This window comes from Chlamydomonas reinhardtii, chromosome 14 (assembly GCF_000002595.2).
Source record: "Chlamydomonas reinhardtii strain CC-503 cw92 mt+ chromosome 14, whole genome shotgun sequence".
In the NCBI taxonomy this organism is placed as follows: Eukaryota; Viridiplantae; Chlorophyta; class Chlorophyceae; order Chlamydomonadales; family Chlamydomonadaceae; genus Chlamydomonas; species Chlamydomonas reinhardtii.
The window spans coordinates 2,608,619-2,626,079 of record NC_057017.1 but is presented as its reverse complement, the minus strand read 5'-3'; the positions used below and the strand labels follow the sequence as shown (position 1 = coordinate 2,626,079).

The window sequence follows — 17,461 nt, the reverse complement described above, 5'->3', positions numbered from 1 at the left end:
GAGGCCCCCAGAAACTTTAATATTTTTTCCTTTATCAGAATCACGCCCCCAAAATTCTTTAATTTGAAAATCAACGCGCAGTACGGTAAGCCATCACCACGTACGCCCATCTGGGTGCGTGTTCCGCCTGTCTCTACAGAGAGTTATGTCCGGGGTGGGCTAGGTGTGCGATGGGACAGTGGTAAGGCAGGTTGGCAAAGTCCCGTAGGTGCAGCTGATTTCCAGAACCCAACAGATGGCACACAAATTGCAACGGCAGGGCAGGAGTCCCGGGTGGGTTATGAGGCTGCTACAACTCGGCAGCAGGGGATGGAGTGCTATTCACCAGTCAGTCTGACGCTGCTAGGGAGGATATGTTGCGGCAAGCTATTATGTATGGCGGTCAGCTGGGGTAATAACGGTCAGCTGCGGTGTGTACTGCAGTACGTAGTGTAGTGCGTGCCGCCCGATTTTCGTAACACAAGCAATTCGTTCGCAACGAACTATCGTCGTAGTCTGCCTAATTCTAGGTTGAGCCGGTCGAGCAGGTACAACCGTTGGTGTAGAAGCTAGACCGGGGCAGTGATAGAAAGGAATTCAGTGCATGGCCGAGAAGAGCGGTGTCTGCCTGCATTGAGTCGACGGGGCGAGAGGGGGGGGCGCCACGAGGTGCGCTGTGGTCGGGGGCCCTGGCGCCACGCCCGGCGCGCTCCGGATCCGGAACCTGCTGCACGAACAAACATCATGGCGGAGCCCTCGTAAGTGAGAACATAGAAACATTACATAAAGCAAATGCATCGATAGCCTCAACCTTAAAACGATAGGAGTTTCTGGGCTGCTGGTCGATTGGCGAATGCCGACTCGGCAACGGTGCGTCAGTTTCATTAAGATGCAATAGGAAAACAAGTATGTGGGCCTGAGATATACGTATTGCATCATGAGACTCACCGTTCAGGCCGCTTCCTGCAGATTGAGGGCGCCATGCTCAGCATTTTGTTAGCGTCTTAGCGCACAAGAGCAGTGCAATATGTGGCAGTTCCAGGGTGTCCTGAATGCAGGTAAATTACGTTACCTTGAGCGGCAAACACTGCGGGCTGGTCACCCGTGTGAGCTGTGGCGGTTTGGTTACGCCATGACTACCCTCGCTGCCCAACGCCCCTCCGTGTGTGCGCCCCTCCCCTGCCCCGACCCAATCTTCCCTAACCCCTGGTTCACGCAAGGTTTCTTTGCGATTTTGCTACTGGCGGGTAATTGCTTGGAGTGACTACTTATTTTTTAGCTGCAAGCATCCGATTCTTGTGAAGACATCACCCATAATAATGTTCTATCTTGGTCGCGCGCATGCAGGCCTTCAGGTCCTACTCATCGTGTTCAGCGGCTGGGCCTTCTCTCGCTTCGACTTGCTGGAGCCTGACAAATTCGGGTGCGCGGCTTGCTGAGTCATTTTCCTGACTTCATTTCTATCCTTTTGTGTCCTGAGGTTAAACGGGGTGGTAGGGTTGGGTTCAGCGCACTCGCTCACATGATGCCCTACCTGAATTTAACCAGCGCCCCCATCCCGCACACGCACTGTATGCTACCCAGTACGGTATCCACCCGCCCTGCTTGTTTGCGTGTCAGGCCCCAGATGAATGTGCTGCTGCTGCGTGTGGGCTTCACCTCCCTCAACATGTACCAGCTTGTAAGTGGGCAGCGTGTGCAAAAACAAGTTGATAAGGGAAGCGGTACGTATTATGTGTGGGCGTCGCACTTGATTGCGCACATGTACGCGCACGTGCACATGCCACTCACACGCGCCCTCACGAGCGCCCCTCGCCTCTATCTGGTCCCCTGGGATTCTGCCGCGGCACACGCACACAGCATGCGTCCTTCCACAAACACATGCGCACTCAAACACACACACACACAGGGCATCAAGCTCGACCTGAAAGATGCTGACACGTGGAAGTGAGCAGCAGGGAGCAGGGGAGCCTTATGGTACAGTTGAATCTTATCCTGCTGATCCTTATCATAATATGTCCAGGGTGCACCCCAGCATTGAGATTGTGGAAGGGCTCATTCGGGTGATGCGGCGGGGTGGGTTTGAAATGGGAGGCTGGGGAGCGCCGCACGCTGTTTGGCCATGATGCTTCCTCTGGCTCGGGGTCTTGATGAGCCATCTCCCTGTCTCCTCGCCGACCGCCACGCACCACGCACGTCCAGGTCGCTCGGAGCATACGCGCTTTGGGTCGCGATGGTGCAGGTGGGTGCGTATGTGGGTGGGCGGGTGGGCGGGTGGGTGGGTGGGTGGGTGGGTGGGTGGGTGGGTGGGTGCGTGTGTGGGTGGGTGGGTGGGTGCGTATGTGGGTGGGTGGGTGGGTGGGTGGGTGGGTGGCGGGTGCGTGGGCGGGCGGGTGGGTGGGTGGGTGGGCGGGTGCGTGGGCGGGCGGGTGGGTGGGTGGGTGGGCGGGCGCGGGTCTGTAGGTGCGTGGGTGGCTGGGTGGGTGCGTGCGTGGGCGGCCATGTTTTTGCTGAACGCAAGCTGCGTGTATGGCATGGGGTTACGGCGGTATGCTGACGCGTGTGCGTGCACGTGTGGAGGGATCGCAGATAGAGAGCGGAGTGTGGGTATGCTAGCGGCCGGGCCCCTGTCTGCTGCATGGTTACAATATCGGTCCCCGCGCGAGGCGAATTTTCTGATACACACTGCCATACCTGGCTTCGAAGTCCTCGACCCATTCAACCTGCTGGGTCGAACAGCCCATCCGCCCTGTTGTTCACACTGCCACACACACTGCCATACACACACATACACACATCACACACACACACACACACACACACACACACACGCACACACAAATCGCCGCAGGCCGGCATCCTAGTCTACACGCGCTTCTTCAACGGCCGCAACCTGAGGGACGCGGCGCTGCTTAATTTGGTGCTCACGGTGGGCGCGGGCGCGGGCGCGGGCGCGGTTAACGGTCGGGGTGGGGCTCCCGCCTACATACCGCGTCATCGCACACACCCCCACGCACACGGTGTCGGCCGCCCTCGCTCTCACCTTGTGCTCTCCTAGCACACCTACCAGCACACACACGCGTACGTTGCTCGTTGCTGCATCGCATGCACAGTCTGTGCGCTTACTTCTACTTTTTCCTTGTGCGCTTTTCTATATCGCGCTCACGCGCTTTGCTGTATATTTCGCGCTCACGCACGCAGTCCAATAACACGGTGATCATCGGGCTGCCCGTGCTGGCAGCCACGTTCCCCGAGGCGGGTGGGCCGCTGGCGCTGCTGTCAGGTGGGGGAGATGTGGGAGAGGGGAGAATGGGGGAGAGGGAGGCAGAGGGAGGGAGAGGGAGGGAGAGGGAGGGAGAGGGAGGGAGAGGGAGGGAGAGGGAGGGAGAGGGAGGGAGAGGGAGGGAGAGGGCAGTAGGAGAGGGCAGGAGAGGGCGGGAGAGGGCGGGGGAGGGCGGGAAGCGGGTGGGAGGGGGCGTGCGGTGGTGCCGGTGTGGACGCACTGTGAGGTATAGGGCGTGTTGTGCTGTGTGGTCCGAGTGGAGGCCGGCGCCTTTCTATATTCCCCTACTTACTTCATCCCGTACTTTACCTTTGTGTGGTGCCGCTCGCACGTTCCGTCTGCCGGCGGCACCCAGCCTTGCCGCTGTTCGTGCAGGCCATCCCATTCAGCATCGTCATGTTCGAGGTAGGTGCTCTGCTAGCTGAGCGCGCGGCCGCAGTGGACGCGCGCTTGCCCAGCACGACGTTAGTTCGTGCCGCCTAAAAGGGACACGCACGCTGCATTGCGCGCTCGGCAGTACTGCTGGAGGATGGCGCGCCCGGCGCCTTGACGCACAGCTGTGTACGTACGCTCACTCGTCGTACCCGACGCGCCGCCCACCCACCCGTCCACCCACCACACTGAAACACACAGGCGGACAAAGTGCTGACAGCTCAAGACGCGGAGAAAGAGGCGGCGGCGGCGGCGGCTGTGGCGGCGGCTCCAGCCCAACCGCCGCAGCCGCCGCAGCCGCCGCAGCCGCAGTCTGCTGCTTCCATCCTGCTGCAAAAGCCTTACGTGCTACAGCCGGAGGGCGGCGGCAGCTCACCCGCCCGGGCAATAAGATGCGGCAGTAGCAACAGCAGCAGCAGCAGTAGCAGGGTGAAGCTGGCTACGCCCACGGCTACTGCTGACGCCGCCGCCGCCAGTGCCGAGCATCCGAGCTGTGACACCATCCACGGTGATAGCGGCTATAGCTGTCCTCGGGGTGATGGGCTGGCGCACAGCACGTCAGCAGCAGCAGCGGCGGCGGTGGCGGCGGCGGTGGCGGCGGTGACGGCGGCGGCGGCGGCGGCGACGGATGAAGGCACAGCGCCGAGCGCCAGCGCAGGAGGGACTCCAACACCACCACCAGCGGGCGTGGGGGAAGCCGTCGGTGGCGGCGGCGGTGGCGGCAGTGGCAGCTGCAGCACAATTGCCAGCACCAGACGCGTAGTCCACGAGGTGGTCAGCGGTGGGGAAGGCTGTAGCAGAGGCAGCAGGCAAGGCAGCGGCAGTAGCAGCGGGCTGGGTGCGGCTGGCGTCGAAGGCGCCGGCGGCGGCACTGCTGGTGGTGGTGGTGTGGGCGGTGTGCGCCCGACGCCTTCACCCTCGCCCTTGCCCTCGCCTTCACCCGCACCCTCATCCCTGCTACTGCTCGAGGAGGCGCCCCCCGCCCCTGCAGTTGCTACAGCCCCTGCAGCTGCTACAGCCTCTGGCTGGGCAAAGCCAGGGGCTGTGGAGGCAGGGGCGGCACAGCAGCAGCAGCAGGCGGCGGCGCCGCTGAAACCCAACATGGCGCCGCCGGCGGCGCGCGTAAAGGACACAGCGTGTGTCGTTGGCTACGGCGGCCAAGCCAACAGCAGCTGTAGCAGCTGCGGCGGTGGCCGCGGCGGCGGAGTTGTCGGTGGTAGCAATCGCAATAGCAGTAGCAGTAGCAGTTGCAGCTGCTTCGGGGCGGTGTGGGAGCGGTGTGGGGGCTGCTGCTGCGTAGTCCAGCGGTGGCGAATGCGTCACGACGTCCTGGATGGCAGGGCAGCGGCAGGGGCAGTGGTGCCCTCGGCGGCAGTAGCTGTGGTGCCCTCGGCGGCAGGAGCAGTGGTGCTCGCGGCGGCGCCTGGCGACCTCCCACCGCCGCCGCTGCCGAACACGTCGGCGCCAGTGGCGGCCGCATCAATAGTGGCACTGCCGCCGTCATGGCGGCAGTGGTGGGAGGCGCGCCGCTGGGTGCTGACTGTTGCCAGGACCGTGGCCAAGGTGCGCGTGTGGTGTGTGTGTGTGTGTGTGTGTGTGTGTGTGTGTGTGTGTGTGTGTGTGTGTGTGTGTGTGTGTGTGTGCCTGTGTGTGTGTGTGTGTGTGTGTGCCTGTGTGTGTGCGTGTGCGTGTGCGTGTGCGCGTGTGCGTGTGTGTGGGGGGTGGGGGGTGGGGGGGTGATGTGCCCGAGCGAAACAGTTAGTTCCGGGTTAGGACTCGTCGCCCAACCCAGATCTGCAGTGCGAGCTCCACGTATACAGTAACCTTCAGTCTTGGTCTCGGGGGTTCCAGCCTCCGGAAAGGGGGGGGGGGGGAGGGGGTTGTAATTACCAGCCCAAGTTAAACCAAACCGATTAAAACAGTGGGGGGGCAGTTAACTCCAAGCCCAATAAGCAATGGGGGGGCATTACTCAGGATATATAGTTCAGAGGGCAAGTTGGAGGTGGAGGTGGAGGTGGAGGTGGAGGTGGAGGTGGAGGTGGAGGTGGGGGTGGAGGTGGAGGGCGGCGGTCATGATGTGGCGCCGGCCCCGCCCTCGGCCCGCACCCAGGCATGGATTGACCACTGGCTGCGGGCTCACTCATGCCGGCAGCAGCTCCCTCCCTCCTCCCCCCTTCTCTTCCTCCCCCGCCCTCCTTTCCTCCCTCCCCGCCTCGTCCCTCCTCCCTCGCCCCCTCCCTTCCCCCTCCCCGCCTCCCCGCCTTTCCACCCCACCCCCACCCCAACCCCGCCCCCAACCCCTTTTCAGAGCATCTTTGCAACCCCACCCAAACCCCTTGTCCAACCATCTTTGCAACCCCCGATTTCGTTGGTTTTGGTTTAGTTTGGGCTGGTATTTACAACCCCCCCCCCCCCGCCCCCGCCTCCTCACCCCCCCCCCCGCACAGAACCCGCTGCTGTTGGCCATCCTGACGGGCCTGCTGGTGAACCTGTCCGGCCTGCGCCAGTGGCTGTGGGTGGGCTCGCCCAACTACGTACCTGGTCTGGGCTGGATAGGCGGCGCGCTGGCCTGGACCGCGGGTGGGTGGGGCCGTGGGGTGGGGTGGGGTGGGGTGGGGCTCGTTGTGTGGCGGTAGGTGGTGTGTGCGCGCGCAGAGGGCGAGGGTGCGTGCATGTGTGCAGGCGGAATGTGTGACATGCATGTATGGGCGGTGTATATGGACGGTACGTATGGGCGTTGACAACGGCGGCCATTGCAGTGACATGACGTTTATTTAAGCGGCTTGCCTGCGAGCTACTCGTGTGCCGGAAGGTGGTGCCGCACGTAAGAAGCATGGAGACGGACTTGCCTCGCTCGGCTCTGGTCACCTTCCCACGCACCCACACCCGCGCCCACACCCGTTCTGACCCACCCGACCCCAGGCATCACCGTCCCAACCAGCCTGTTCGCCAACGGCGTCTGGATGTATGGCAAGAGCTTCAGCCGCCACACCTGGATAAGGGTGGGTGCACCCATGTGCGTGTCATTCTTGCCTCCTTACTACTTGGGTACTTTACTATTCACTTGCCCTCCTTGAAAGGCTCCATTCCCTCGCTCCGGCCCCCGCCCGCCTATGCTCCGCTAGTTTTGCTTGGTTTGGCAAACTTTGGGCTGGTGATACACCCACGTGATACACCCCACCCGCACAACCATCTTCGTAACCCCTCCGGCCCCCGCCCCCCGCCCCGCCCGGCCTCGGATTTTTCATCGGGCTCAGGCAACATACAGAACCCCCCCGGCCCCGCCCCTCTCCCGCCTCCCCCCCCCCCCGCCTGCCCCTCCTCAGGCCGCCCGGCTGCTGTGCCTCAAGCTGCTGCTGCTGGCGCCGCTGCAGCTGGCGTGCGCGGCGGCGTGCGGGCTGCCGGGGCCCGCGGCCGTGAGCGTGCTCATGCTGTCACTCACGCCCGTGGTGCGTGCGTGCGTGCGTGCTTGCGTGCACATGCGGGTGTTAGCGGCTGCCTGGTGCGGGATTACCGTATGCCGAGTCACCGACAATCATCACGTGCATGTGATGGCGATACCGCTGTACGTACCTGATCCCAATCTGTGCGACAATCCTACCGGCATCATCGATGCTGACCCTGACCCACGCACCGCCGGCCCCCGCCCCGAGGCATTACCGAAGCCCGCCACGCATCCATGCCAACGCACCTCACCCCATCCAACCCAACCCCAACCCCAACACATGCATCACCCCGCATCGCCCCCCTCCCGCCACTCCCCTCATTGCCCCCGCCCCTTCCATCCCTCCCCCTCATCGCCCCCCTTCCATCACCCGCCCCCCGACTTCACTTCTTAAATAATCATGAATGTCACCCCGCGCTCCCCCAACCCCCCATTCCCCCTACCCCAGGCCTCCGCCTCCTTCGTGCTGTCCTCCCAGTACGGCGGGTACGGCACAGACGTGGTCACGGCGGTGACGCTGCTGGGCGTGGCGTGCCTGGTGCCGGCGGTGCTGGCGGGCCTGGCCCTGCCGCGGGCGCTGGGCCTGTACCAGTACCAGGTGGAGGAGGCAGTGGCGGCGGCGGCAGGGGCAGGGGCAGGGGCAGGGGGGGCAGCGGCTGCGGCAGGGGGAGCCGCCCCGGGAGCGCAGCATGCGCTGCTATGAGCTTGATTGGGCAAGGTACGGGTGCGTGGATGGGGCGGTTAGGAGGCAGTGGCGGCAGCGCTTGGGGCGGGAAGCGCCGCGGCCGCCACACGTGGGCCGTCGCGGCAGCAGGCGGCGCAGCACGCGCTGCAGCTTGAGGCAAGGGCGTGTTGCTTTTGCGTGGAGGCGGTCCGAAGTTGGGGCTGATATATAGATGTATGCTGGGGTAGCTGTGCGTGCGTGGTCGGGGGGTGTCGGAATGCAGGCGAGCGAGCTGCTTCACTAGAGCGGCGGCAGAGCAGGTGAAGATCCGGCGGTGGACTGTGGGAGTATGGCAATGACGACAGGGCCAGACGCAACAACGGGTGCATCCCGCGTGTGGTCCTGTAAGTTGCAGCTATGCACGCACACACGCACACACGCCGGCTATGATGGCAACACACACGCGCACATGACAAGGGATGCGGGCGCGCAGGCACGCGGAGTCAGCTGCACCCTACGGGACTTCACCAACCTGCCTTACAACTCTCCCATCGCACACCTACTCCATGTATGAACCACTCAACTCCTATCCTTTAGCGTGTAATGTGTCACCGTAATGGGCTCGGGGCGTGACTCAAGCGGTCTGACCCCCCTGCAGGGAGAACTTGCATGATTCAGGCTCGGGAGTAAACGAAGTGTTGCAACGTGCTGCAATCTGGGCGTCTGCTGTGGCACGCGTCGAGTGAACCCGGGTTGCCCAGACCTGCAGCATCTGGGTTTGTATATGCGTGTGAATGCATGCATGCATACAAGTTTGGTGATTCACAGGGCAGTCATTTCACAGCAGCGCGTGGTTGTTACAGGTGCATGCGCGGTAATAGCAGGATACGGTGTCACTGTGAAGGCCTCCTTCCAATCACTGGAACGCTTTCTGGCAACTACACGCTGTGTGCCTCCTGTGCCGTGTCTAGCATACGATGCACTGTAATGTTACAAACTAGAATTAAACAGCTTCAAGCCGCGCACTTCGGACATTCACTCTAGCTCTGCACAACCTCACAGCGGCGCCCAATCAAGTGCCTAACTGCTTTGCCAACCCGCAAACACAAGTGCCCACGCGGATGGCGGGGTCAGAGCTGCCGTGGCTGCCGTCCACGTACAGCAGCACACCCAGGGCAGCGGGCAGGCTGCGCGGCAGCGGCTGCACTGCTACAGCTGCCACCAATGCTACAGCCGGCAGCGTCTGCGGCATTAGCTGCTGCAGCCCCAGGTCCAACAAGAGCAGCGTCCCTGTCTCCCAAGGCACCCCATCAAAACAAAAGCATGACGACACGGGGGCTTGGCCGCCCTGCGCAGTAGGCTCATCCTGCTGCTGTCGCCCCTCGCCCTGTCGCCCCTGCCTGCTGCTGCTGCTGCTGTTGCTGCTTGCGGTTCCCGTGCTTGTGTTTGTGCGGGTGCGAGTGGCGACCCACATGCCCCTGCCCCTGCTGCCGGTGCTGCTGCCTCTGCCCCTGGTGTTGCTGCCCCTGCCCCTGCCCCTGCTGCTGCTGTTGCTGTTGCTGTTGCTGCTGCTGCTGTTGCTGTTGCTGTGGCGGGTCCCCGCGCTTCTGCCAGCCGCCGCCGCTGCCGTGGCCGTCACCGCCCTGCGCCTGCCCACGACCGCCGCCATACTGCCGCTGCCGCTCCTGCCGCCCCTGCCGCTGCTGCCGCTCCTGCTGCCCCTGCTGTGCATCCTGCTGCGCATCCTGCGCCTGCCGCTGCGCCGGCGGCTGCCTCATCTGCCCCGGCGGCTTGCCCTCTCCAGCCGCTGCTGATGTCGCCTCCGCGCCCGCAACCTCCGCCTCCGCCTCCGCGCTGGCCGCCGCCGCCTGCATCACCCTCTCTAGCCTGTGGTGCGTGCCGCTGGAGGGGGCGGCGGGCGGCTGCAGCAGCTTGCGCCGGTGTCCTCGCACCAGCCGCTGCAGCTGCCGGCGCCACTCCAGGTCTGCGCGGCCGCTGAGGAAGGCGCAGTAGGCCTCAAGCACCAGGTCTGGCAGGGGGGGGGGCAAAGGAGAGAGGGTTGTAAATACCAGCCCAAAAGAAACTTAACCAAACTAAAACGAGCGGAGCACAGGCAGAGGCATTAGTTGCAGGGGGGAGGGAGATGGCGGAAGGAGGGAGGGGCGAAGGTAGGAGGAGAGGGGAAGGAGGGCAGGAGGAGAGGCAGCGGGGGGGGGGGGGGCAATAGGGAAGGGGGGAGGGAGAGGGAGATGGCGGAAGGAGGGAGAGGCGAAGGGAGGAGCGGGGTGGGGATTACACTTATGATTAGGTGATGGGGCGGTAAAACGTAGGCAAGAGGGGATGGGAGAGGAGGAGGAGGGAGGAGGAAGGAGCGAAGGCAGGAGCAATTGGAGGAAGGAGGGGCCAAGGAAGGAGGAGAGGTACCGCGGAGCGGAGGAGGGAGGGGGGCAGGGAGGTGCCAGGGGGTTGAGACCGCAGGAAACATAGTACACCGCATGCGCCCGGGAAGAGCGGGAGCACACACCAGGCCACACGAACACGAACACGAACACGCACGCACCCGCGCCCTCTGTGGCCAGCAGCTGCCTCCAGGCCTCCTGCCGCGTGCGCGCGTCGCGGTGATGCGCCAGCAGGTGGCTGAGCAGCCCCAGCGCGTGCGGCAGGTGCGCGTGCGGCGCGGCGGCGGCGCGCGTCTCACGCAGCAGCGCAACCACCTGGCAGCGGCAGGAGGAGGCAGGGCGGCAGGATGAGGGGGGCAGGGGGGTTACATTCATGACGATTAATTAAATGAAGGCAGGTACAAGGCAGGCAGGTACAGCAGGGGGCAGGGGGAGGGGGGCACGGGGAGGGGGACAGGGGGAGGAAGTGGTCGGTGTGGGGAGGGGTTGTAATTACCAGCCGAACCGAGCCGAACTAGCGGAACGGGTGTGGGGAGGGGGCAGGGTGGGAGGAGCGGGTGGAGCGTGGAGCGCATGCACGCATGCATGCAGACGCACCCTCTCTCCATCGCCTCGGTTTGGAGAGTAAATGGCAATGGCGCACGCGTTCACTCCAGCAGCCTTCCCGCACCCTACACCCTTGACGCGCCCACCCACCCACCCACCCACCTTGCCCTGCCCTGCCCTGCCCTGCCCTGCCCTGCCCTGCCCTGCCCTGCCCTGCCCTGCCCTGCCCTGCCCTGCCCTGCCCTGCCCTGCCCTGCCCTGCCCTGCCCTGCCCTGCCCTGCCCTGCCCTGCCCTGCCCTGCCCTAACCCTGCCCTAACCCTACCCTAACCCTGCCCTAACCCTACCCTAACCCTACCCTAACCCTACCCTAACCCTGCCCTAACCCTGCCCTAACCCTACCCTAACCCTGCCCTAACCCTGCCCTAACCCTACCCTAACCCTACCCTAACCCTGCCCTGCCCTGCCCTAACCCTACCCTAACCCTGCCCTGCCCTGCCCTAACCCTACCCTAACCCTAACCCTAACCCTACCCTAACCCTGCCCTAACCCTACCCTAACCCTGCCCTAACCCTACCCTAACCCTACCCTAACCCTGCCCTAACCCTAACCCTAACCCTGCCCTAACCCTAACCCTAACCCTGCCCTAACCCTGCCCTAACCCTACCCTAACCCTACCCTAACCCTGCCCTGCCCTACCCTAACCCTACCCTAACCCTGCCCTGCCCTGCCCTAACCCTACCCTAACCCTGCCCTAACCCTACCCTAACCCTACCCTAACCCTACCCTAACCCTACCCTAACCCTGCCCTAACCCTACCCTAACCCTGCCCTAACCCTTACCCTAACCCTACCCTAACCCTACCCTAACCCTACCCTAACCCTACCCTAACCCTACCCTAACCCTGCCCTAACCCTTACCCTAACCCTACCCTAACCCTACCCTAACCCTACCCTAACCCTACCCTAACCCTACCCTAACCCTGCCCTAACCCTTACCCTAACCCTGCCCTCTACCCACCGGCTCGTACGGGTCTGGCCGGGGTGCGGCGTAGGCGGGCGGCGGCCGGTCACTGCGGGGCCACGGCACCAGCCCCAGCGAGCCGCCCGCGGTGCTGTACGGCAGAAGCGGCGCCGCCGTCAGGCACGCCAGCTTGAGCTCCAGCGGCATGCCGGCGGGCAGGCGAGGCAGCACGTGCTGCAGCACACGCGCCATCACGTCCTGTGTGTGTGTGTGGGGGGGGGGGGCGGGTGGAGGCGGGAGGGTGGGGGGCCGGGGGGGTTACACGCATTAAGTTCACGCAGTGAAGTCGTAGCCAGGGGGGGGGGTTGCAAGGATGTTTGGAAAAGCGGTACAGGATGCACTGAAGACTGCAGACGAAGTCGTTACCACATTAGCGGCCGTGGGGGGGCACCGTGGTGGTTGACAGGTGTGAGTGCGCGCGCGAGAGCAGCGAGGGGAATGCCGCTGGATACGCCCGCCGGCAGTAGGGAAGTACGGGAACAATTATCCCACGCTATGGCCACAGCCACCCGCTTGCAACTGCTTGATGCCGCAATCTGTCCTAGAAACACAAACACGCACCCACACCTGCGACACCCCCGGCAGCAGCGCCTGCAGCGCGCCCCACTCCAGGCACAGCTCCAGCGCCGCCGCCAGCCGCGCACTGCCGCCGCCGCCACCGCCACGACTGCCCTTTGCGCCGCCGCCGCCCTCAGCCGCCCCTGCCGCCGGCACCGCCGCCGCCGCCGCTGGCGCCGCCGCCGCCACTGCGTCCAGCTCGGCCATTTTCGACAGCTCGCGCCACACACGGCTGGCACTTACGCCTTTCTCTGTGTGGCATGGTTGGGAGGGTGTCTTGTTGTTGGTGAGCGGGCTTACGAAGCCCTGCAGGCCCTGGAATGCCCCTGCCCCTCCCCCCAGTTTGGGCTGGTATTTACGACCCCCTCCCCCCCCCCTGCCCTGCATAGCCCTCCATGCTCTGCACCGTCTAAGTGGCCGCTGACGGCCGGCCCCCACAGCCTGCCCCCACATCCACACCACACCAACGCGCCCACGCCTTGCCCTGCCCCCTTGCTCCCCCCCGGGCCTCGCCCTCCCTCGGCCCCCCTGCGCATTGGGCTCGGCCGTGTAATTCTGGCCCTGGGTCTGGGATTCTCTGTAACCGGAACACACGACCCCGCCTCCCGCCTCCCCGCCTCCCGCCTGTCCGCCTCTCCGCCTCTCCCGCCCACCTGGGCTGATCCCGCACTTGGGCCCCGCCGCCCGCAGCCGCGCCGCCGTGTAGCCGCCCGCCTCCACCGCCAGACCCAGCTGCACACTCAGCCGCGCCGCGCGAAGAACCCGCACCGGGTCGGCCTGCGCGGAGGGTGAGAGTGAGGGAGAGAGTTTGTGTGTGTGTGTGTGTGTGTGTGTGTGTGTGTGTGTGTGTGTGCGTGTGCGTGTGTGTGCGTGTGTGTGTATGGCAGTGTGTGTGGCACAACAGGGCGTGAACAACAGGGCGGATGGGCCGATCGGGTGGTACAATGATGTCTGGAAAAGCGGTACAGCGAGTGTGTGTGCAGATATCAGCCCCGACATTCATGCGAACGCTTTGTATGAATAATGAAACATGGGGGATCGCGAGGATGGGCAACAGGCACGAGGCATGTGGCAGGAAGGGTGGCCATGGCAGGACTGCAAGGCACGCGACGCGGCCTGCGTGTTAACGTGTGCGTGTCCATAGGCAACAGCAAACCAGGTAAAACAAAGGATGTGGAGCGCCTTCGTCTCGCCACACGCGTGAAAGGGTGCGCCCTGAGGTGAGGCTGACCGTGGTACACTGTGTTTTGCACCCCCCCCCATTGCACAGTGTCGACCCTGTCCCCACGTGCTTTACACCCCCACCCCCGACTAACCCCACCCCTGGCGCTAGACCTGGAGCTGGTGCTGGTGTGCACTATTCCGAAGGGTCTACGCGCTGCAGCTTGGGCTTGTATGTACACACACACACACACACACACACACACACACACACACACACCTGGAGCTGGTGCCGGGAGCTGGCCGACATCGTCGGTAACAAGTGCCACAAGTGCCATCTGTCCACCACTTCCTTCGTTAATCATGAACGTAACTCCCGCCCCCCCCATGCTCCGCTACTTTGGCTTGGTTTGGTATACGGTACTTGGGTCTGGTGTGTATACACACCCCCACCCCCACCGCCCCCACAGCCCACCACCACCACCACTACCCCCCACCCCCATACACACACCCAGCCTCACCTCCACGCTGGACGTCCTCAGCCCCAGGCGCTCGTGCCCGCCGTACACGCGCAGCCGCCGCTCCGCCAGGTCGACCAGCCCGCCCACATAGTCCTTGACGCGGCCGGCCGGCTGCAGGTGCGCGGCCGGAGCCACAGGGCGGGCGCTGGTGGTGGTGGTGGGGGTGCTGGTGTGGGTGGTGGGGGTGCTGGGGGTGCTGGTTGTGGTGTCGGGGGTGCTGGTGGTGCTGGTGCTTGGGGCGGCGGTGTCAGCCGCCGCAGAAGCATTCTGATACTGCGGCTGCGGCTGCTGCGGCTGCTGCGGCTGCTGCTGCGGCACGTGCTCGTCCAGGGTGGGCTCGAAGAAGAGGGCGTTGCAGGTGAAGTCGCGGTACGCTGCGGCAGGTGCAGGGTGCAGGGAAACCCACGACGTGTGAGTTATGAAAACGGGGACACGCAGAGCGCCTTGCAGCATGCGGTGCGTGCGCGTGCGGCCGAGTGGTCGGGTGGCACCCCGCAGCCCTGCCCGTGCCGGCGCCGTCGTGCAGAGGATTGCAAATTGGCAGCCCCGCCAAACTGAGGACCGAGCAACACGTTTTGTTTTGCAAGCAAGTGAGAAACGCGCCCGTAACGCACGGCCCTCGCCTCGTCTCACCCGCGTCGCGCCACTCGGCCTCCTCGCAGTCGCCCACCAGCCCGCCCCGGTAGCTAGTCACCTGTGTGTGTGGTTGTGTGTGGACGTGTGTGTAGGGGGGGGGGGGGTACTGTGCGTGCGGATAAATGTGCATGCGGGTTTGTGCGGGTTCCCAGGCGAGGGTGCTCAGGCGGTGTTGGTTTGTAGATACCAGCCCAAACTAAACCAAACCAAGCTGGGGGGTTTGCGGGTTACCGTGCGTTTGGGTTTTGTGTTGGTTTGTGCGGATTTGGAGGGGTGCTCAGGAGGCAGTGGGAGGGTTACATTCATGATTAGTTAAGGAGGGTGGGGGGAGCCGCTAATGACCTGCTAGGGCGTCACCGGAGGCGCGCGCGCCCTTACCCACCCGCCCACTTCCACACACCCTGCTCAAACCCCCGCCCCACCTCGAACGCCAGCCCGTCCGCCGTGACCTCCATTGTGGCCGCGCCCTTGTGTTTGCAGTCGCGGCGAAACACCTCATACACCTTTGGAGTGAGGGTGGGGAGTGCGAGAAACGAGGGGGCGAGAGGGGGGGAAAGGGAGGATAGGGTGGGGAAATGAGTGAGGTCTAAGGAGGGGAGATGCCTCAGGAGTCAAGAGGCACTCGGGAGCAGCGAACGGGTGGGTTACAGAGCTGGAGCTGGTGCGCGCTATGTGTGCTGTTAGCAAGCGGGGAACCATGCGGCGACCCCCCCCCATCATATTTGATACACACCATCCCATGGATGGCTACCCCCCACCTGTCTCTTTGGGATTGAAACCCAGCCCACCCCACCCACCCCCGCCCCCCACAGACACGCTGACATGCCCAGTCGCCCGCACATACGCCCACACTACGACTTCCCTTCAACACCCACACAATCACACACAGCCACACACATATACACACCCTCCCATACCCTCCCCCCTACACACACGCACACGTACCTCGGTGATGGAGGCGTTGGTGACGATGTCGATGTCGGGTGAGGGCCGGCCCAGGAACTGGTCCCGCACCCAGCCCCCCGCGAACATGCCCGTAAAGCCGTGAGACCGCAGCCTGGGCGCGTGGGCACGTGCAGGCGCGTGGGCGTGGGCGTGAAAGAAAGAAACAGTTCTAAAAGAAAGAGAGCTAGGAGCGTCTGCACAGCAGGCAAGCAGTGCACGACAACACACGTCCACGCCTGACACTGTGCCACCAGACCCACACGCCCAGATCAACCCCCCCCCCCCCCGACGCCTCGTCCCCCTCCCATAAGTAGTACCGCTTGCAACTAACGCCTCAGCTAGTTTGGCTTGCTTTGGTTAGTTCGGGCTGGTATTTCCCCCCGCACCCCCACCCCCGCGGACCCCTCCCCTCCAGCAGGCAGCCGCACCAGCCTAGTACAGCATTCCCAGCCCCGGGCGGCACACAGCACACCGCCTCCCGTCCTGGCCCAAGCGAGAGTCATCAACCCACACGGTCCCACACCAGCCCCAACATACCGACTCACCCCCTCCCCCCGGCCCCCGGCCTCCCGCCACCCACGCCACCCCGCCCATGCCCAGCCACCCAAAGTACCGTACTGCCCAAACCGACTCATCCCAGCATGCCGCCACGCGCGCCACCCCGTGCACCCCACGCCCATGCCACCCCATGCACCCCACGCCCATGCCACCCCATGCACCCCACGCCCATGCCACCCCGTGCACCCCACGCCCATGCCACCCCGTGCACCCCACGCCCATGCCACCCATGCTACCCATGCCACAATTGGCCATTGTTGCGGACTCAACCGCCCCCACCTGCCGCCACGCGCACGCCCACGCCACCCAGACCCACCTGCGCACCACCGCCAGCGCCGCCTCCAGCACCCGCTGCTCCGCCGGCGGCCGCGGCGCCGCCAGCGGCGGCAGGCTGTAGCATCGCAGCGTTATGGTGTAGCTGCCCGTGGGCGGGTGGCGGGCGAACTCGGTGACCGACAGCGGCTCCGGTGCTACTGCCGCCGCCGCTGATACGGGCGCCGGTGCTGGGGCTGGGGCTGGGGCTGTTACTGCTGGTCGTGCTGTGTGCGCAGGTGCTGCGGAAGCGGCGTGTGTGTTTGAGGCTTTGGGGCCGGGCGCCTTCGGCTCCTCGGCTGTGGCTGCGGCAGTGGCGTAACCCCGTGCGATGCCGCTGGTAAAGGTGCTGACGTGACAACTGGATAAAATGCCGCGGTTGTTGGCGCTGGCGCTGGCGCTGGCGCTACAGGTGGCTCTGCTGTTGGCGAGGGTGCTGCTACTGCGGCCAGAGCGCCAGCCGCCCGCCTGCAGCAAGCTGCTGCCGCCAGCGCCGACCCATGCCCCTAGCGCATGTGGGTTGAAACTTGGTGAGTGATGCTCTTTGAGCACCACGGGCAGTTTGCGGAGGGAAGCCCCCGAGCCTGCGCCCCCGCCGGGTAGAATTGCCAAGGAGTGGGCGGGAGAGGGGAAATGCCTGTCGAGGCCCAATGCTTGCTGGGCCAAGCTGTCCTGGTGAGCTGTCACGGCAGTATCCACAATGCGCACACATGAAGCCGAGGATAGAACGCTGAGCCTAGACGGCAGTGGAAGAGTCGCCCCAAAGGAATCAACGCGGGCGAACAGAGACCACGCAGCCCGTTGAAGACCGCTGACAGCGTTGAGAACACGCAGATGTGAGGCCGAAGCTGGCATGCTAACAGTCATCATTTCTCAAGTGGCACCAGCTGGTGCTGAATCGCCAAATTCGTGCGAGTCAACATGTCATTGGTACAATAGTGATTGCGGCGTATAACTATGAGAATATAACAGTTGCTTATACAAAGTAGCATCGAGTTCA

At 64.2% G+C, this 17,461-nt stretch overlaps 2 protein-coding genes across 2 annotated transcripts; one reads left to right on the top strand and one right to left on the bottom strand.

The window, feature by feature from the left end:
- Positions 1 to 784: 784 nt before the first annotated feature.
- On the top strand, positions 785 to 9,120 carry CHLRE_14g626000v5 (uncharacterized protein). Its single transcript, XM_043070277.1, has 14 exons — positions 785 to 849; positions 949 to 1,037; positions 1,327 to 1,402; positions 1,600 to 1,660; positions 1,889 to 1,926; positions 2,182 to 2,221; positions 2,831 to 2,908; positions 3,181 to 3,262; positions 3,618 to 3,667; positions 3,896 to 5,257; positions 6,142 to 6,274; positions 6,617 to 6,696; positions 7,021 to 7,143; positions 7,588 to 9,120. The coding sequence occupies exons 2-14, from the start codon at positions 1,007 to 1,009 to the stop codon at positions 7,840 to 7,842; spliced, it is 2,409 nt and encodes an 802-aa protein (XP_042916950.1). The 5' UTR covers positions 785 to 849; positions 949 to 1,006; the 3' UTR covers positions 7,843 to 9,120.
- Positions 9,121 to 9,122: 2 nt separating this feature from the next.
- On the bottom strand, positions 9,123 to 17,400 carry CHLRE_14g625950v5 (uncharacterized protein). The gene is made up of 10 exons (XM_043070276.1): positions 16,466 to 17,400; positions 15,592 to 15,703; positions 15,069 to 15,149; positions 14,644 to 14,704; positions 14,011 to 14,384; positions 12,982 to 13,105; positions 12,338 to 12,579; positions 11,768 to 11,968; positions 10,364 to 10,517; positions 9,123 to 9,832 (listed from the first exon to the last, which is right to left on the bottom strand). The coding sequence occupies exons 1-10, from the start codon at positions 17,314 to 17,316 to the stop codon at positions 9,165 to 9,167; spliced, it is 2,868 nt and encodes a 955-aa protein (XP_042916949.1). The 5' UTR covers positions 17,317 to 17,400; the 3' UTR covers positions 9,123 to 9,164.
- Between the last annotated feature and the right edge of the window lie 61 nt (positions 17,401 to 17,461).